Genomic DNA, 21,808 nt, shown 5'->3' with positions numbered 1-21,808 from the left:
TGTGATACAGCTTCACTTTATTCAGAAAAAAAAAAAGAAAATATAATTTAACCATTTTTCACCCCCTATTTCAAGCCACAGAAATGGAAGAGTGTCATTTCATTTGTAACTTGCATTTTGTTTCTTATATTGTTTATGCTTCTGTGGGTCAGGGTGCGAAAACATGTTTTCAACATATGCAGTAATGTCATCTTTTTATTTAAAGCTCTTTTTTTCTTAATTTTGTGGTTTTGTCTCTTCGTAGAGAGTTATTGGAATTGCATTTCTTTGAAATCTGTCTAATAATACTTGCCTATTTTATTCTTTATCTCTTCTTTTTTTCTTTTCTCTTTTTATTCTGCTTCCTTGGATGCTTTCCCAAAGGAGGACAAAGTGGTTAGAATCCATGCTTTTTATAATTTATTGTTATAATGTTGTTAGTTAACTGGGATACATATTAATGTGAAAAACTGAACTGAAATTTCATAATCACCCACAGGGGAGGGGGAAAAAACAGGAATCCTGACACCCAGGCCCTGCACGTCCCTTAGCTGAACATAGGCCTTAAAGACAGCTCAGCAAGGAAACCCAAGACTGTTGTCCAAGTTATGACAACAAAAGAAATTGAGAACTGAGAATTACTTATAGGCTAAAAAGTAGAGGAGCCAATAAAGTGTAATAAAATTTTATTTCATAAATACATCTTTAGTTAACAGTTTTGACTTTTTGCATGAAAGGTCCTTCCATCAGCTTCAGGAAATCTAATTTACACTGTTTTACATGGTTTGCTGTGTTTCACTTCTAGCTGCAGCAGAAACTCAGGGAATTCTTGTCAAATCAGCTTTTTGATTGACATTTTGAATAATACATATAGGCAAACAAACTGGACCATAAGTATTTGAGCAAGGTGGAGTGAATCCTTTTTGAATGCATAGTTATAATTTCAAAAATCTGCAGAACTTTTAGGATCAAGCACAGGTGTATTCCCCAGTATTGCCTGTGCCTTGTCTCAAATAGGTGAGGGCAGTTCTCTGTTCATCTCTGCACCCTGTGCATGGCATCAGGTGTGGCAGTACCTGACCAGAACAGTGCACCTGCATTTGCCACCCTTTCTGAGGCAGTTCTGCAAAAGGTAGTACTCCAGATTTTTAATTGGAGTACTAAGTATGGCAATTAGGTAGCTTTTCTGGTACCTCAGCTGAAACAAGTGTAAATTATTTACAATTCAGTGTAGCTTTTGATGTGTTCTTTGTTGAGTTATGCTTGCAATATGGTGTTATGTGTTTTGCCCCCATTTAAATACTAGCACACCTGTAACCTGAAATTAAGTATTGTTAAAATTTCCAGAGAAAATTATTTCTATCACATTTGAGCATTGCAGTAGGTTTATAATATGTTAGTATTAGAGCTACGCTGAAGATATATTCTGAAAACAAATCTGACTTGTGTGGATTGTCCTAAATTCAATTAAATACATTTGCACTTGTCTTTGTTTAGGTTTTTCTAAAGGTTTAGGTTAGTTTAGGTGTTGAACCCCAGTCTTCCACATGCCAAGAAAATGCCATAATAGTAATGTGTGAAAATAAATTCTATACGGTGTGATAAAGCTGAGCTACTTCTCTTTAACAGCTGAAAAGTTAATGGTAATAACTAGTCCTGAATATGTGAAAAACATGGGGATCACTTCTTTAAAGTACCATTGCTTTAGCAGTGCCTCTCTCTAAAAGTTAATGTAATATATAGAATTAATTAATTTCAAAATATTAATACATACCTAAAAATAGCATGTTTTAGAACAATTGGTATAATTAAAATAGAGCAACATGAGAAAAATATTATTTCTTAATTATTTTCAATGGCTCAACGTTCCTGACTAATTACATATGGCAAGTTTCATGTCAGTAAAAACTTTTAAAATGTGTTTATCCCTTAGTGTCCACACGAATTTTTTACCACAATAAATTATATTGATACAAAACACATGCACCAAGTTTCTTCAAGTTAAGAGTGCATTGTTTGGCAAGGATGCTGAAGTGTGAATTACCAAAGCGTCAGCTCAGGAAAAGTCAAATGTTAACCTTGATTCAGGTGTTTCCTGTACCACTGGAGAATTAATGATCCCTCACCTGGGATGTTGTTTCCCATGCATTACCCATCTTTTACAAACACAAACTGTGACGGACACAAAGAAAGTCAATCAGAGGATGATCCTGGAAATGGAGAGCTGCTCATGTGAGAGGAGGCTGGGGAGATTAAGGGGACAAGACCTAAAGCAATTAGAGTTGATACCTGAAAGTATGGAATTGATCTGTAGAAATGCAGAAAATTTAAACATAAGAATAGAGGACAGTGAATACATGAGACCAAATATGTACAACTTGGTCCTAAACACTCCTGGCTTGAAAAAAGATGTTTACAAGCATTAAAGCCTTGAGAATTTATTTCATGTGGCTTATTGGAAAGAAAACGAGCCCAATAAAACTTTAAAGGCTAAATTTAATAAGGTTAGGAAAGGATTTATGTGATGTGGTTGCTTGTGGCTGTAGGGCAATGTACAAGGTCCCGAAGAGGTCCTTGCAGCTCTTGATTGTGGCTAAATATTTTTAAAATGTAATGCTTTGAAGCTGTTCTTGACCTTTTCAAGTAAGTGCCAAATATTTCTTAAAGATTTTTTCAAATATATATAGCAGGACTTAATATGTTCTCTCCTAATTTAAAATCATAAAGAACATCCCAAAACACCTTGTAGTGAGAGTTAGTAGGCATCCTAGGCTGATCAAGAAATGAATCCATTACACTTCCAAAATTAATTGGCAATAACTGGCATACTCTAGTGACTGATGAGTTACATGAATTTCAATTATTCTTGTTCTAAAATGTCAAAATGCATACTCAAATATGTTTCTGAAGTTCTTTCATGTTTTTTGAGTATTGGTTAGCTCTTTGTACTTCTGACCTGAGTTAGTTGCAGGCAGACCACATTTAATGGGTTTAATTCAATTTTATGTGAGATAAGATTTCAGAAGGAAGTCAGGTAGGTTTTTTTTTTCTTTGAGAGAAAGCTGACACTTCTATTTTGGCAGAATATCCTAGGTGGTTTTAGTTCTTTATAGAGGGCCTACACTTCCATTTTGAATCTTTTTAATTATGTTCCGTACACCAAGATTTTAATTGCCAAAATGGTAGTGGGTTTAAGTTACTTCCCTCTGTTCCATTCATTCTCCCCTGTGATGTGAAATATTTTGATTATATTTTGGAAATATTTTAGGGCAGTGGAAAAGTCAGGAAAATGTCCAACTAGTAGCTGTCCATGGTTTGGTAAGGGGTGGGAAGGGCCCAACCTCAGTCGTCCTGATGGCCTGGCTGCCACTGCTTTCTCTGTTCTTCCCTGCCATGGTAGCACAACCTTTTAAAGCAGAAAAATGACTGAAAATACAACTTTTTTTCTTTCCTCATTCCTGCAAAACTTTTTCACAGTATTTGGTTAGGTAATGCAAAAATACGTATTGCCTTTGTGATCACCTGATCCGTGTTTCTTTCTCCTTATAGAAGAGGAGATACAGTATAGGGTACAAAAATGAATGAGCAAATGTAGTTTCTTTGGATCAAAATTCAGATATTTCGTGAGGTGCTGAGGGTGTATTGAACTAAGTAAAATATGTATGACATTGACAGAATTAGGTGGAAGATCCATGTTCCAGATTAAGCTATATAATTATCCATAGCAATCAGTCTACCATTGTAGAGGTTTCATTAGGATTACTATATTTTATCAAATTTCAAATGAAAAAAATAAGGAGCAAATGTTAAAAGTAAATGTTGTTACAATTTTCCTGTGCTTTGCAGAATAGAGCAGTTTGCTTTCTCTTTTTTCTATTTTCATATGTAAAGGACAACTGGTGGGAAATCCGGATATAAAATACATTAGAAATATATGAGAATTTATGTCCCTGAACTTAGTAGTATGTGGTTGCAGAAAACAATGCTGGTAATCAGTGCAGAAGAGAGTCCTATTTCTGATCTGGCTTTCACTGAGATTGTTTTCATTTTAGTATAATGTCAGTGATTTATACTTGGAAAGAAAGACAACTTGGAAACATTTGCTTAATTGTATGTCAGGTGGCTTTTTCAGGGAGTTTGTAATTTAGTTCCTTTAAATTATGCTTAAAATTTGCTTACATAACGGCTTGCTAATTTAAGCCTTACCAACTTGACTACATATGCCATGCAATTCAGCTGTGTACTAATGCTTTAACAGAAGTTGGTAATATTGTCAGAACAAAATGTCTGGATTGTCAGGATTTTTTTTTATATCTCTTGAACAGAACTCCTAGGTCAAATTGTCCATTAAGAGACTAATTTCTGTATGCTCTGACTAACAGAGCTGTAGAACAAAACAGAAAAATCCAACAGAAGGACGTAAATTACATAGCAAATTTGAAATTGATAGCAGATGCATTTTCTCTCTGTAGCATTCAACATAATTTGTTTGCAAAAGATATGGGGTTTATATGCATCATGAAAGAAGCACTGCTTTTCAGTAATGCCTCCCTAGAACTGCTGTTTCTAGCAGGGAAAAAACAAACAAAGGCCAGCAAGAAATTGAGGAATTCTATTTCAAGTAAGGGGGGAGGGATCATTGTCCTCTGCTTGTGGGAAGTTAATTTGCTTTCAAACAAATACGAGTGTATAAAATTTCTAGGGAAATCCTTAAAATTAGCTTGTTCTTCACCAAGTTTGCTGAGTATATGTATGTATAAGCATATATTGTACAGATTTTTCATAAGTGAATGTACATGCATACCATATATGTGCATCCTACTACATAGCCTAATACAGGAAGTACAGGGCAACCCAAATTTTTGACCTTTGAAATCTGTTAGCGATTCAAGGTATTTAAATCACCTGAGGAGTTATTATTTATGTGCCCATTTATCTGGACAGAAAGAGATGATGTGCCATAGCAGTCACAGAATCTCAGAAGGATTGAGGCTGGGGGGAGCCTCCGGAGGTCATCTGATCCAATGCCCCAGTGCTAAGGGAACTTGGTTGTTCCAGCTTGGCATATTCATGTGTCTTTTGACTTGCACAGTGAACAGTGGAAAACTCAAAGATTTCATGTCATTTTTGTTACTTATTTGCTTATTGTAAATATACACATTATAGGCTTATCCAAAATCTCCTTAAGTTCTGTTAGGGAATAATTCTGTGACTTACAGCTTTGGACAAATGAATTTCAGAATTTTACAGAATCCTTTAGAGAGAACACTAACGCTATGATGATTTTTTTCAGCATTCAGAGAGAAAGAAACACCAAAGCTACCAAATCAATGTTGAGCTTTTAATTTCTTTCAATGTAGTATTTTTATCATTTTAACACTCATGATCTCATATTCTGTTTGGTTCAATTTAGTTGATGATATAAAGCTGAGGAGCAGGAGAGCCTTCCAGTAGTTCTCCCAAAAATATTGTGTATCCTGCTGGCTCAGTTACTATCTGAGGTGTGGGAGATCAATGTTGAACTCCATTGTGATAAAAGCTGCTTTTCCAGATGGGATACAGTGCTGTAAATATTGAAGAAGAACATCTTGCTACCTGACTTGGGTCAGTTTCACTACCAAGACAGATTACAAAATTTTGAAATTATTTTTCTTTTTGTGTTTTTGTCCAGAAGTATACTTTGAGTTAGTATTTAGATCTTGGCTGAAATGATTTTATTGCACTTTTCTAATAAGTACTGGTTTTAGAAAATACCACAATATAGAAATATTTTTATTCACCTCTTGTCAAATATGATTCATCTATGACCTAAATATCTGTAAGTAAAGAGATGAGATTTCAAGGTCTTGTGTAAAGGAAGATAATTTCAGTTAATTAGTTTCAACTGCAGATATATTTAAAAACCACAGGCAAATTAATCAAGTTATAACAATTGAAATCTGAGATTTTTTTAATGCAGTGCACCTTAAGAAGAAAGAGGATAATGAAAGAAAATACTAGTGGTGTAACACAAAGTAATGAGAAAGGTATATGTGTTCATATACCTTAATATAATCAATATGATCCTGTAGACTGTAACTTTATAGTAGATTTTGATCCTTGTCTATCCAGTGAATACAGGGTTGAAAATGAACAAGTATGACCTTATAGATTTAATATGATAATGTATGCATATCTGGTGTAAGGTAAAAGGAAAAAATGAACAGTTTAAACCAGACACAATTCTGATAATCTCTGACTAGTCAGAATATGTGTACAATTTTATAAAATCAGGAGGAAAAAAATAAAAATAAATTAAAAATTGCTAAAATTGTATCTTTATATGCATAAAATAAAATCTTCTTTCTACATCTTGCTGGTTATAGTTAATAATTGTGATTGATTGGAAATGCATTAATAGTATTTGATCACCTTTTGCTTGCAATTGTGCCATCAATAATGTAGATAGCTGTAATAATAATGATACATGAAATTAAAATCCTAATTTTGAATGGAGCATTTCTTCTTTAATGAGGGCTTTATTCTTATGAACAAATCATTATTGCTGAATCATTATTAACATTCTCATAAATACTAAGTCTTATAAATATTTAAGGACTATACAGTAAATATTTCAGGTTTATGTATTTTTCCAGATTTTTGGGAATAGGGTTGGTTAGCTACAGGTAGGATGTCTGTTTAGCTTGGTCTGTGTAGATGATAATTTTCAAAGCATAGTCACTTCAGGAATCTGTTTATGAATCCTCCAGTTCTTCTTTACTTCAATGTGTTTCCAGTAATGTTACAATCAGTAGAAGCCAAACTCAGCCTTAAATCCCTGCAAAACCTGTAGACAGCAAGCTGCAGTTTCAGCTGTGAGATCACTATAACTATTTGGAACTGTTCTTGCATCCAGCATCATGTCCCTTATTTCAAACTATCCTTTCCGTGTATTATGCACATTTAATTGTGTTAATTTTCCACAATGTCCTATTTTTTCAAGTCCTTTAATTAATTATATGGATTGCTTTGAATTTATTGTTACCTCTTGCTAACGTCAAATCCAATCTCACTACTATTACTATTGGACTATTGCCTTTATGGTGTCTTAAAATCCAAAACTCCACTGGCATTTTCATTGCCACATCAAATTTGCAATTGTTCATTCTGAATTCAGTTTGCCCTATTGCATTTCAAATTAAACAAAAAATTTTATTTGCAAGGTAATGTGTATTTACTATATTTCTGTTATCTTCATTTCTGTAATGGAATAATTTGTTACTTGTTGGCACTGCAGAAATCATAGAAGAGATTAGAGATCTCTATATACCACATATAATAAATATGTTTGTTTTTGGTTTTTTTTTTTTTTTTTTTTTTTTTTGCTATGGAATACAGAACTAAGAAGCAAATACACTATCTTAATAAAGAAGATCTAAAAAAAGTATCTCAATTTTCTTAAAAACTTAAATTTTAAGAATGTGATTTCCTATAATATTTAGCTGCCTTAGTTGTACTACAAACTATCTTTTTTCAGCTTATAAAGAAATCAATCATCTTGGTGATGAAATTAGTGACTAATCCAGAGACTGTGACTGGTACAGGTGAATTTGATTTGTACATGCCTAGTTTCTCTGCATGTATTTATTATATCAACATTTTATGGAATAAGGTCATTTCATTGGGTAGATTTACAGCTCTTTGAAACTGGTGGTCTGCAATGTTAGTGGAGGGCAGTGGGGAATCCTGGGGAGTCCATCTGCATGAGAGTGGGGTAAGTCTGGATATAACCCACTTTTCCAATGTGCTTCTGTATGGCAGGTCTGATCACTGGAAATAAATTTGTAGTGTGCAGTGCTGAGAAGATAGAAATGAAGTAAAAATGCCATTATTACTGTTGACTGTGATAAAATGTGTGTACTTGTGTAGAATCAGACAGTTAATATACTCACCCAGCATTTGTTCATGTCAGAGGTGGCCTGTCAGTGAAGGAGGCATCTGTCAGACAGAACCCTGAATGCCATAATTTTGAGCTATTTTTTGAATGCTTCAGGTAAATGCATCCAAAATTAACACATCTATTTCTGGATGGAGGGCCCCATAACAATTTGCCATCTATTGGCAAACCAAGAGAGGTGGGTTTGTGTTTTGTCATTTGCAGTTGAAGTTGCGGTGCAAAAAAAATAATCTGGAAGTGTAGAAAAATATTATCTGGAAGCCCTCCTTGCTGTGGAGGGCTAAATAGAAGGGATCACTTTACAGAGACAAACCAGGCAGGCAAATATTTCACACCATCTAAACTTTAATGTAATTCACCCAGAAAAAAGAAGCCTTGATATCTCTTCTGGTTGATACTCCAATTAAAGCTCAGTTTTAGAGACTGCAGATACTTTTTATTTTCCTTTTCTTTTCCTTTTTCTTTTCCTTTTCCTTTTCTTTTTTTTTCTTTTCTTTTTGTCCCTCCCTCAAAACCATTGAGGGAGAACAGAGTAGCAAACATGCAGATGTCCAGGGATGTGTTTAGGCTCAGGAGACTTGAAGAAGTGTGTTCTTCTGTGGGATGCCTGAGGAGATATGGTGCACCAGCAGAGCTGACTGCTGATGTCCAAGCAGAGCTCAGTCAGAGCTAGCAGGCCTGTGGCAGCACCTGGTGGGACTTGGTTTTATCTGAGCAATGCACCTTCAGTTTTTCCAGCAGTGATCTGTTTCCTAGATGTACTTGGGTATATTTTATTGCTAGAAGACAGTCAATCCAGCATCATGTCCCTTATTTCAAACTGTGCCCAGCTGTGGTAACTGTGAAAAGTCTTGTAAAAGGACGCCATAAAAAGGAAGATGTCTTCTAATCATGCATCATTCTTCCCTAAAAGACTTGAGCTTTTGGCAAAACTAACTGAATCCCCTTGTTCAGCCTCTGAATACACTTGTTCCATGTGGTCACACAAAAACCAGCTGCCAGCTTACAGGCATGTGAGAGTGCACTCATTAGAGCTCAGGCTGATTTGACAGCCCAGTGTGTGCCCCTTAAGCCCAATGAATTCTTTATTTGATCATTTTATTTCTTGGAATTTGTGTCTTTCAGTTTCAATCATTGTAGTCCTCATTCATGCAAGATTCTTCTATGTGATGGGATTTTTAATGTGATCTGTGGGGGCTAGGACTAAGTATGACTCCTAATATTTAAAATGTTCATAGCTATGTACACTGCTGAGGCAAAATTGTTTGGTTTTAGTAGTTATAAAATAACATAGGAATGCTAACTAGAACTAAATTTAGTAAACTGAATTCCTGGGCTATTCTGGCACCACAAAACTAGGGGTATTTTAGCCAGAAAGAGATCTTACTGCAAAGAGAGATTTGGTAAGATTTTTGACCTATTATGCCTTATGAGAAATCAACAAGTAGCTGAAAAAAATTCAAGAGAACAAAGAAATTATGAGGGCTAAATGTAAGCTGTGCTCTCTTGCTGTTTCTCTTTTTATCATAAATAGCCTTAATCCTCATCCAGGATTAAAATTCAGTGTATTTTTAGCCATGTAATGTCCTAGATAAAAGATACTTCTATGTTTTTATATATTTTGCCTTCTGGAGCATTTTTTAATTTTACTTAAGGGATAGATACTTTCTGTCTATACATCTTCAGTGCTGCAGTTAGAGAGGATGTAGGATAGTTTGTCATACATATACCTAGGTACATGGTTTTATTAAGCATAAATGAAGATAGAAGTCCATATTTCAAGCAAGGAAATCTATAGACAAAGTTTCTGTAATATTTTGTGAGTTTATTCAAATTCCTTTAATATAAGGACCCATCTGCAAATCAGCCTTCCTACAGAGATAAATTAAATCTCTCCCCCAAACTGTGATTATAAAATGATACAAAGTATCTCTTACCAGTTGTTTAATGACTGGTCAGAGATTAAATGAAAATCTGGACAAAATGTAATCTGAATTTCTGTAAAGACCAGATAAAACCCAATAATTTTTTTAATCCAGATTGAGGTTTCCAAAAAGCTGTGCGTTATTTAGACTGAAGTTTAATCATGTACTGTGCAGTTTCAGTATTCCAGCTAAAACAAGTAACTTACATGCAACAAGTTTATGGAATCTTTGGAGTTAAATGTTAATTTCTCAATAATCTATTATATTTGTTATTAACTTGTTCATAAAAACCAGGCTCCCATAGAAAAACACTTTGTAGTGGTGAATTTTGGGACAGTTGTTTGAGATACTGCATTCTGAAAAGTTGAGTGTAACTGAGAAATGCAGATTAATCATAGAGATGAGCAGATGTTGCTAGGGCTCTCTGGAAATAGATGAGCATGGGAATGATGGTTGTGTTGTCATGGCTGGAAGAAATTTTTGTATGTTGCTGGGATTTTAATACTGGTAGTGTAACTTTTTCTCTGCAACATATGGTAAGTGATCAAAGCTCATACCTTTGCTGTGTATGCATCAGCAAAGTTACTTTTTTCTTCCCTGACCAAATATCTTCTACAAACAGAGAGAGGGCAGTTGAAAGTTCATCAGTGAGCTGCTCTTAAGACCTTTGTCAGCCTGGCAGCTTTACCCCTCAGGATTATTTGGATCAGTCCTTTTAGCTGTAAAGGAGCCTGCTTTTCTAGACTATTTCAGGGACTCATTTTACTGCCTTTGTGGATGGGTCAGGAGACCACAGAGACAGCTTTTTGCCCATGAAAGTTTAATGCAGCAGAAAAAGCAACAAAGGAATTAAACTAAGGAAGATTTTATCTACTTTATGTTTTTGTTTGGGGTTTTTTTGCCCTCTAAGCTTTCAGCATAGATATAAACATACTCTTGTGGATGTCCTGTGTTGCAGGTTATATCCCTTCACTCCATACCCCTGATGTTTTCCTAATCAACCAGTGAGTGTTTAGTAGAGCCTATTGCTGATGTTAGAGGAGCTTACCTCTTGGTCTTTTGTGTAGACTGTTAAAGAGGAGGCTGGTGAAGTGTCCAAAGGAGATTAAGTCAATGCATTTTCCGGCCAGACTGAGTAGGAACCAGTTCCAGATGAGTACCCCTCATATTATGAGAACCCAGCTCATTATATGTGAGCCGGGTTTATGCTTTCATAATACTTATGGGGGGAGATCAGTGTGCCCCAGAGTGCTTCAGCTTGCTCTGAACTAGACTAAATCAGCTCTGCATCTTTCTCAGCTGTGGCTCCTGTTTAGCCAGAGAGAGCCCCAGGTCACCAAGTGCCCTGTAAGGTACTGCAGAGTTTTATTGTAGCTCCCAGCAGCTGCCCCAGTCAGGCTGGCTCTCAGGTAATACCCACCTTGTACCTTACAGCTCCACGCTCATATTTTGGAAATGTTAGGGTTTTGAAGGTAGGAATGAAGGCCAGTGTTGAGGCAGTTGAATCCTACAACAGTTTTTCATCAGTTATGGTAGGAAATTGTACAGCAGCAATGGTCTGTAGACACATTCAGAAACCTATTTTTAGTCTTGTCTCTAATGAAACTCTACAGACTCACTCTGAATCTTCTGTGCAAACCTATGTGTTCTCTTCTCTACAGGCAACCTGACAATTCATGCACCAGCTGGTTCTTTTTTAACCCTTTTGTCTCCTACATGAATTGACCTCCTTAAAAGAGGGTATATGGTCTTATGCAGTCTGTGATATGTGGAAAGTTGTGAATATATTCCACTGGAGAGAGTTCAATTTGGCTTTTTTCCCCCTACATTACAGACAGTCACTGAAAAGCAAATGTTGTATATTACTGAAAATTGTCCTAAACCACACTTAGATTTTCAGTATTTTATTTAGGATATACTTATTCATGTTGGTAAATTATTTTCCATTTTTTGAGTATAATTCATAGGCCTGAGAAGGTCAAAATCTTTTTTTTTTACTTTCTGACCATGCAATGAGAAGTCATAAACTCTTGTAGAAAATTTGCTATGCACAGCTTTCAGATAATGAGAATGGTGGAGTTCAGCTCAGTACTCAGCTTCAGAAAGATCAAGTCAGCTAAGGGAATAAAAAGCCTTAATCAAGGATAGAATGTTTTAGCCTTCTTGAGGGTAAGATGGTGATTGGAGAAAAACCAAGTTGGTCTAGTTGTCTTAGGAGAAAGTGCTTCTTTTTATAAAAAGAAGATGACAGGCAGCTAATTGGATACAAAAGGCAGGTGCAGTTGGCCATGCAGCCAAGTCAAGGAGCAAGCCCAGTGCTTCAAGCCATACAAGTTTCAGGCATGTTTGGCAGGCAGTCATGCTAACCTAGTGTGTGTTTCTCAGAAACTGTGCTCCTGTTGTAATGCTAGAGAGGTATGTACACCTTCAAGAGTTACTACAGCAAAAGCTTTATGGAGTCTCATCATCTGTTGCATACTACAGTAGAGGAAATGTATTAGAATATCTGTATAGAGGCTTTGCCCCAGAGCTCCCGGTTGCCCTTGATGGGCTGCAGCTGTGACCAATGAAGATGACTGGGATAAAAGGGGGTGGGTAAGCCAGTCAGGGAGAGCCTTGGAGGAGCCCTGGCCTGAGAGAGAACAGCATGCAGCAGAAGGAGTCAGTGAAGATTGGTGGCCATGAGAATACACAGAAGAGGTATGGACTTTATAAATCTAACAACAAGAAGTGGTGACCCTGATGTGATAGTTAGCAGAACATAAGACAGCCGAGAGCTGTGGTGGCCGAGAGCTGTGACAGAACATAGCCTTTGGGTCAGGGAGCTGTGAAAGAGTATGGCCTTTGAGAAAGGAGCTTTGTGTGTTGAACATGGCCTGTGAGTCATGGGGAAATGTATGTATTGTAATTGAAGATCTGTACAACTGTTAACTTATGTAAAAGAAAAGGGGGAAATATAGTAGAGGAAATGTATTAGAATATCTGCATAGAGGCTTTGCCCCAGAGGTCCTGGTTGCCCTTGATGGGCTGCAGCTGCAATGTCCTTAATTGGGCTGCAGCTGTAACCAATGAAGATAACTGGGATAAAAGGGGGTGGGTTAGCCAATCAGGGAGAGCCCTGACCTGAGAGGGAACAGCATGCAGCAGAAGGAGTCAGTGAAGATTGGTGGCCATGAGAATACACAGAAGAGGTATGGACTTTATAAATCTAACAACAACAGCATACTGCTAGGTACAGTTCTCTCCAGACTACGTGCCCAAATTTCCAAGTTATCCATTGAAAAGAGAGCTGAAAGCTTCACAAATCTGGCCCTCTATTAGTAAGGCCCACTGATAAATAGAAATCAATGCTTCAGTGACTGTAATTGCATAGAAAATAACTTGAGTTTTAAGTCTCTTGATATGGGAGTTCATGACTAAATTAAATTTGATTAAGAAGACTTTTAAATCTATCTGAGCTGCTGCTGAAATGCATCCAGATGATTTTTTACTCCCATTGAAAAATATGAGGATAAACTTAAGATTCTAAGGACTGTAGATGGGTTTCCAGTCATTTGTAAAAAATTGTTATGCAGTTTGTTTCACAAAAAAAGATTTACACATTTCTTCATTTGTAAGCCTTTTTAGAGAGGCTTCTGTGGCGGATTGACCTTGTCTGGCTGCTAGAGGCTCCAACAGGACAAGGGGAGAAAATAAGATGGAAAAGTTCATGGGCTGATATAGAAACAGGGAGCTGGTTCACCAACTACCACCATGCGTAAAACAGACTCAGCTTGGGGATGGTTAATTTAATTTACTGCCAGCTAAAATAGAGTGTGATTGTAAGAAGCAAAGACAAAACCTAAAATACCCATCTGCTCCTCCTTTCTCCAGTCTCTTTACTCCTCCACTCCCCACTCCTCTGCCTTGTCCAGCCATATGGCACAGGGCATCAGGCATGGGCTGGGACCAGTCCATAATAGTTCTCCTCTGTTGCTCCCTCCTCCTCCAGCTGTGGGCCACAGTCTGTCAGGAAAAATACCTGCTCCCATGTGGTTTCTCCAGGGGCTGCAGCTTCTGTCAGGAAAACCTTCCCCAGCATAGCCTTCTCTGCAGGATGTATGGGAATTCCTGCTCAGGGGACTGCAGTACTTCCTCCCCTAAACACCCTCCTCCCCTCTTCCTTCCCTCACCTTGGGGCTGGCAAGGCCCATTTCTTTTTGTAGCTCTGCATATCATGGGATCAGCTTGCCATGTTCTACTTAATCACTTCCTCTTCTTTAGGCATAAGTACCTGCAGTTACTGCTGTCTTCTGTGAGCTGACTGAGTTTAATCCTTGGATTTGATGCATGAAACAATAGCTTGTTTTCAGGGCAAATGATGCAGATTTTTAAAACACTACTTTGGAAGACTTCCCTTTTATCTTAATTTTCTATCCTTTATGCAGTCAGTGGCACATGGGTTGCAATTATCCTTATTCACCTGCTTTCATTTCTCATTTTTTTTCTCAACTTCTGTTAATTTTTCTAATTACAATTAAATTTTGAAACCATATCAATCTGGCAATTTTTGAGGCAGTGTTACAGGCTTTATTTCCATTATAAGCTAATTTATAATTAAATATTTAGTAGGTAATAATGCTGCACTTAGCATTCCATTGTTACATTATACATTGTGTAATAAATTAGAATCATACAAAAGCAACTTTGTGTACACCATGTGGATGAAAATGAGTTAAATGATGATCACAGATCTAACTGTAAACTCATATCAACATAAAATGCTGTCTGTCTATTTTAGCCTCAGAAAGATCACATTTGGGGTTTAGCTATTCTAACATTTGCTTTTAAAAGCCACTCTTTTAGGAGTGCTAAATTATGGCTAGAAGAGCTTTCTGATGTACAACACCTTACATTACTTGTAAGTTGGCTCAGTTCTCAAAACTCATCTGACACAGGGTGCTCTGTGCCCCTTCAGGCAGGGTTTGTTTGGTAGGAATCTGCATTTTTAGTGTTTTCTTAGATGATCATTGCCAAATAAAATCTCTAATTTTTGCCATATCTATGGTATAAATGTAGCTACCACAGTGTTTCTTGGCTAAGAAAATCACCTTTTCCTCCATGCTTCTATTTTGGTTTTATTTTTCTGTCCTTTTTAAGTATATAGCCTCTCCAGCATATATTTTAACAGTAATTACTATTTCCTAGCAGTTTATCTTACTGATAAACTCAATCTTTTGAATTTATTTAAGTCTATCTCTCAGTCTTTTTTCCTTCTTATTTCTGATAGTTTTTGGATGGCTGACTTTAGCTGCCCAGTAATTTCCTTTTTCAATTTAAATGTCACATATTATTGTATTAAATGAGTGCAAAGAACTTAGATTCCTGCACTTTAAACAGCAAGGAAAGGGAACATTGCTCAAGATTAATGTAGTATACAGTGATTCTTAGACTTCCCAAAATGTTTATTGCACAGAAGCCTAAGTTTAGCAAATACCATAAACATTTCACAAAGAAAAGCTGCTTGTGCTTGCACAGCAAGTGACATGGCATAGTCTCAACAACCCTTTCAAACAAAATGCTTGGATGTAATTACATAGTAGAGAGGGAGAGAAATAAAAATATGTAGATTTAGAAATTGAAGAGTCACTTCTGCTTTAATTTGAAGGACAGCCATTAAAATCCTACAGAGGACTTGGTATTATAGTATGACTTAGGCAGAGCATGACATTCAGTGCAGATCTTAAACCTTTCAGTTATGTCATAGTCTGCAAGCAGCAAATTCTTCCAAGGGAAGCAATACTCTCATGACTTGTGCTCAGCATAGGAAAATAGAGGCCTCTTCTAGCTGTTGAATGTTAAACTTCAGAATAGGTTGTTCCTTTAAAATAAGCAGGGAAGAAAAAAGCGAAGGATTTGCAAATAAAAGACTGCAATGCCACATGATTGCTACAAAAGCTGCTGGATGTGCTTTGTTTGCATTTAGAGCTTTAGTGTTTCTCAACCAATCTGGAGCTGTTTTCTGCAGTGCACTGAGTCCTGGTCAGCTCTTTTGTAAGGTGTTTGTCATAGTGCACCTGTGTGTGGGCTTGGTAATGTCTTATGCTAGTTAGGCCTGAAGAGATGTAAAGCTCACCTAAAAGCATTTCTCTTAAAAGAAAGACAACCCTGAATCCCCAAATGCCTTCTTTCTTTTCTGAAGGAAAAAAACTAAACCCAAAGGAAAAAACCTTAAACCAAGAAAAGGAAGTAGAGTTTCCTCTGAAGTTTTATTTGTCCATGTGACATCTCTGTTCCAAATGCACTTTTGCTCTGTGACAACAAAACAATCCAATTTTCTTGCTTTTCCAGCCCACTAGTTTCCTCATAATCTCTGATATTTGTCCTACTTTCTCCCTAATGTCCATCTCTCATTTTTTTTCCTCAACTTGTTGCCTCTCTCTCTTTTCTCGTCACCCTACTTTGAACCTTTTTATCTCTTCATCCATGTCCTCTTGGACATTTGTTCTTCTTGGCCACCTCATCTCACAAGTCTTCCCTTCTTCCCTGTATTCTTTTGTCTAAAGAACTGAAGTGGTTAAGGGAAAGTTATTAAAAGACAACAGGGCCAGAAGAGCCTGACCTTCAGTAAACCAGTGGTATTTAAGCTGGGATAAACAGCTGGTTTTAGTATAATCACCTAAAACTTACAGAGACAACCAGAATAAAACTAACCTTATAAATATGTAGTCTACTGACCTGATTCCAGTGTAAAGTTAAAATTAATTACAAACTAGAGAGAAATACAAAGGAATTATTAAACTCAAATTCTAGAAAGAAAAGATACTACTGAAATAATATATTCTTGAAAACCTCTCCCTGTGACTGCGGATGAGGGTGGAATTGTCTGATTTTTTCTATTATGTCTGTTTTGGATTTAAATAACTAAAGTTGATTTGTTTGGCTGAGATCATTCTGCTGGCAGTGTTACATAATCTGATTTAAAAAAGCTCAAAGATGGAGTCACAAGAGCATGCAAGGATCAAATCAAGACTGAGAGGAACAGTAACTGAGCATAGAATGTTTATCACACATCTTGGTGAAAATGATCTTTGCAGTTCACAAAATGGGCAGAGTCTTTGAACCCAGCAGAAGGCTGATGTATCTGAAAGTTATTTTTGATATGCAATGTGATCAGAGGTACTCCTGCTTCCTGCAGACTCCATGTTTGTGTTTAGTGTTCAGCTACATCAAATATGACTGTATATTGAGCAAATATCAGTGTGCAGGAGAGGTGATCCAAGTCCTGGCAACAGTAGATGGACCTCACCAGCTCTGGAAGCTGTTTCTATGGCAAAGCTACCTTCTACCAAGCAGGGAATAGGAAAGTTCTTTTAGTTGCTGACATGATTCTCTTCCTTTTATATAAGGGATCTAACTAGCCATTAAATTTAACTCCTGACACACACAGAAACCTGCAACACACAAACCCCTTGCCTGATGAAAAAGATTGCTTGCTTCTGTTGAACAGGCATGTGAGCACAAGTCCAGTTCGTGGTCCCTGTATTTGTACCACCATGGAATAGGCATCCCTCAATTTCAGATAATAAACAGGCAAAATATCCTTGACTGTTGCCTCTTCCCCAAATAGCCTTAAGTTGTCACTGCACTATATGCCTTTTATTTGTTTAGGAATTACAAAGCCTGATTAGATATCTGAGAGTATACAGGTAAGTGCAGAAGATCAGAATGGTTCTCCTCATCTAGCAAAGTTCTGATCTCAAATTTTAACTTGTTTTTGTAGCAGTAGCTTCATCAGATAATGAAATGTCATTACTGTTTGATTTTTCTAGTGTATTGTTCTGCACTGCTTTACATCATCTTACCCTATTGAAACTTCCCTCTTTCCCTGTGTGGCCTGCCAGTAGTATTGCAAATTCAGAACAGTAAACCTCTGATATTAATATTGGGTATAGTCTGCAAATTTGCTGTCAACAATGTGCTGTTTAGATCAGTTAAAAAATTGCAATGTTCTTACACTGGCACAAAATTCCTGGTGCATTTTCCTGCCCCATTTTCCTTTTCCTTATCTTTTGAATCTTCCATATTCAGACCCACAATTGTTTAACCCTTTCTCAGTCTCCCATGGTCTTTGCTTTCCTAAAAATCTACACTTTTCCTTACCAAAAACATTGTTTTCCCCGGTTGTTTTTTTTTTTTTTTAAATAAATCTGAAATATCCACTCAAATTTGTTGTAGAACACTGACATTCTCTCTTCCCCTTCCTCAAATCTTCCATCCCAGATTTACTGAGGTTCCTTTGTGCTCGAGCTTGGTAGCACAGATAGCACAGACATAATCAACTTAGCCTCAGACTCTGCACCTGGAGCGAGAGGTGGGAGAATTAAAAGAAAGGACCATGGACATCTCAGAAGGTAGGATCAACAAAGATGGAATTGTGAAAAACCAAAACAACAAAAAGGCAAAAAAACCCGTGTCATCCTTTTGGTAAGGGAGAAACTGCAAATCAGATGTTGAGCAAACTCAGAATATGTTGTGTTTCCTCAGGATACTCTGGTAGCTTTTTTATCTGAGGAGATCAGGTTGGTCCATGTAAGGTAGAATATTGTACAAATAAAGTGTTAGTTTTAAACATATAAGAAGTTGCTGTGATGGGAAGAATCTGCTTTCTGTAATTATAAGGATTATAAGCATATAATTAGGCTTTTTATAATTATAAGGATATAAGCATTTACATTCATAACAAAAATCAGGCTTAAGTATTTCTAATTATGTGAAAAAAACTATAAACTTAAGGATAGATGGTGAAACCTGAATAGATATAACATGTATAGGGCATAATCTTATTTGGTGCTTTGTCAAAGCCCTGCTGGGTAGTAGTAATTGTGCCAAATACTAAAGGTACCATATAATGCTCAACATTCCCCTGGTAGAAGTTCTGTCCAGCTAAATTAATTTACACCATGGTGCCTTTTTTTTTTTTCCTGAAACTAAATATTTCACAAATATTAATTTGTGAGTTTTGCTCTTTCACTGAGAATTTATTTTCTTTCACTGAGAGCTTTCTTTTGTTTTCTTAAGAAAAGTTAAAGCATGCAGGATCAATCCAGTGGAGGTTTATAATGATTTTGTTTAAGCTTACATTTCCAGGTTTATCTGGATTCTGTTTAGTACTGTTATCTGTATGTGATGTAAAAAAAGTATTTGTAACAGATCAGAAACTAGTTCACATCTTTGTGCTCAGCCTCAGGAGGACTGTCCCAGGCAGGCAGTGGTGGTGAGCCAGGGCTGTGTGTGGAGCTGCCCAGGCACAGGAGGAAGCATATGCTTAGTGCCACTCTCCTCCCACTGTATCACTCACAAATTAGATGCCTAATTTCACAATCTGGTTGCAAGGCTCTGACAGACTTATTCTTGGCTTTGTGTGGACTTGGGAGTGTGGGAGCTCTAAGAAAACTCAGCAGCCAGAACTTCTCAGCATAGGAGTTGGTGGGACACAGAGGAAAATTCTGCCTAAGCAGAGTTCACATTCATAAATCGTGATTCTGTGTGAGTGGAAAGATGATCAATCCAAGTGGTTAGAGAAGATTTCTGTCAAGCTGCATGGCAGAGATCTCTGCAATGAGATGATCCTGCAATATGTCAAAAGCATGCTTTTTTCTTCTCCCAAACATTTTGTTCTTCCAAAGAGGATTTTGGGCATTTGTTATAACTGACAGATCCACATGTGCTTGCACATGCTCCCTTATGTTCCTTTGGCAGCTTGTTACATCATCCATAAAAATCTTTGTCTTAACATGATTGTCACTGCTGTCTTTTCAGCTCATTCCCATGAGGAGTATTCCTTAACTGCCAGCCATCCTCTGTTGCTTTCTATCCCTATTTACAGCCAGTAATAATCCTCCTCTTCCTCACAGCCCCTGAGTTTTTGCATCATGTCTTCCTAGTGTTCTGTTAGTCTCAGCTCCACTGTCTCTTCCTATGGATCCAAGCAGTGTCTGTAAGCATTGCTCGTTCCCTGTGTTCATTTTTCTTTCCCCTGAATTGCCTCTGCAGATAGAGGTGCCCAGAACAGATCTCCTGGTGACCCCATGCTCCTGGTGGCAGTAAAGGCCACTATGTTCTGCTCATTAACTCAACAGTGATAGGCACTGTACAGGTTGGGAACCTCAAATACATGTTTTAGGTAGAAGACCTCTCAAACCTAGAGGGGATGCCATCAGCTGTTCACACAGTTCTTCAACACAGGATAGAGAGACCTAATCTCTGAAATCTCTCGAGACGTGTGTATATATATATATATATACATATATACAGACAGACACATATATGCTATAAATATAAGACAACTTTGTTCTCACTATATCATATTGGAAGCTTTCCACACTCAGTCACTCCACCAGCTTTTGGTAGAAGTAACCTTAAGCTCTTGGATAGCTGAGGAAGTAACTCTGTTCATATTGTGTTCATACACCATGGTGTATACTCTGTGGAGAAAATGGGTCAACATGCTGTGGGCTTTCCAAAGTCCCTCATGTGAGCTCAGAGCCTCTGCACTCAGATCTTCAGGTTATATATATGGTTTGCTTTAGGGCAGAAACCTGTGTAAGATAGTGAGGCAAGAAAGAGGCAGGCCTTCTGGCAGTAAAGCATGTAACATAGCTAGCTGGAGAACAGTAAGGCTGTTATCAGTGCTTTATTCTTTAGAGTTTCACAGAGTTTTTGATGTTTGAAGGTGCCTCTGGAGCTCATCAAGTCCAAATACTTGCCTAGAGCAGGTCCAAGTAGATCAGGTTGCCAGGACTGTGTTCTTTTGGATTTGAATATTTTCAAAGATGTAGAATCCAGAATGCTATTTTTAATATTTTTTGGTGTATGTCTAGGAATAAAAAATCAAAATTTCTTTCATGCCTGTCAATTCCCCTATGACCTGCACCAGTTGACCCACTTACTTTCCTTTCCATGAGCTTTCTATAAATAATTATATGTATATATATAAAAGATGTATTATATAAAAGAAGAGTATAAAAAGATAAGTAATGGTGCTGTAATGAAAGCTACCACAGAAATGATGAACATACCCATCCATGTGTAAGGACAGTCTGGTTCTGAGCATTTCTCTATTTTTACTGCGGTTTGTAATTGTAGAAGTGGATAAACAGAGTTGTCTCTGTTTTATGAATAGGAACTAAAACTTTTTGTCAGTCCTGACTGTAAAGCTGTTTCATGCCATTTACCTTATTTTGTCAAATTTCTGTAATGTAAAAAAAAAAAAAAAAAATTGTGTTCTATGTGTATCTGTAACTATGGGAACCATGAAGTGATTAAGAGGAGTACAGCTTCTGTATCTCATCAAGGCAGCCAAATGTCCAAATAGATATACAAAACTTTTTAGGTTTTTTTTAAAGCAGGTTAGAAGAATACACAGAAATTATCTGTGCAATAATAATTTCTAGGGTAACTTAATGGTCTGTGAAAAATGGAGATTGATGTTACAGAAAATGTGACTAGCAGTTCATGGCTACTATGTTATCAGAAGAAACCGAAGGAAATTCAGGCAAGAGAAATAAAGTTGAAAAAGAATCTAAGCTATGAGGAAAGAGACCTAGATTTAGAAGATCACAGCTAGTAACTATGACAATGCAGTTTTTGTGGTATTTTTTTAGTACTAACTTCTTTGTGTAGCAGATTTAGAAAAGAACTTGCAGGGGAAGAATATTTAAATTACTGTATGTAAATGTGCTGGTGTGAATTTTTAGACACAACTACTGCTTTCACTACTAGTGATTTTGCTTTCTTCCTTGAGCTCCAAAGATATTCTCAGAGAAGTACATTATAGTACTTCTGGATAGTGTCTGGAACATGGCAGTGTGTTGTTTTAGAATGATATTTCATGTTGTTACTTTATAGTTGCCTAAGTGTCTGAGTTCCAACACTCAGTTTGCTGCAGGATTATTCTAGATAATGTTTAATTTTCGGGAAAGTTGTC

At 36.9% G+C, this 21,808-nt stretch overlaps 1 protein-coding gene across 22 annotated transcripts in view; it reads left to right on the top strand.

Annotated features, from left to right (window-relative positions):
• RIMS1 (regulating synaptic membrane exocytosis 1) overlaps positions 1-21,808 on the top strand; it is a 306,557-nt gene that overhangs the window by 117,422 nt on the left and 167,327 nt on the right. For 20 of the 22 annotated variants that reach the window (XR_011681892.1, XM_071444896.1, XM_071444890.1 and 17 more), the window contains exon 3: positions 364-375. The exons of the other annotated variants lie outside the window; for them this stretch is intronic. Coding sequence is in view for 19 of the 20 variants with exons in the window: in XM_071444896.1 (XP_071300997.1) it covers positions 364-375 (12 nt within the window). In the remaining variant the exon portion in view is untranslated. The remainder of the gene's footprint in view (positions 1-363; positions 376-21,808) is intronic. 22 annotated transcript variants of the gene reach the window in all.

This window comes from Agelaius tricolor, unplaced genomic scaffold, assembly GCF_023055355.1.
Source record: "Agelaius tricolor isolate 1412-34295 unplaced genomic scaffold, bAgeTri1.0.p SCAF_1, whole genome shotgun sequence".
NCBI lineage: Eukaryota > Metazoa > Chordata > Aves > Passeriformes > Icteridae > Agelaius > Agelaius tricolor.
Note: the sequence above shows the minus strand (reverse complement) of the source record. Positions and strands in the feature narration are given on the sequence as shown.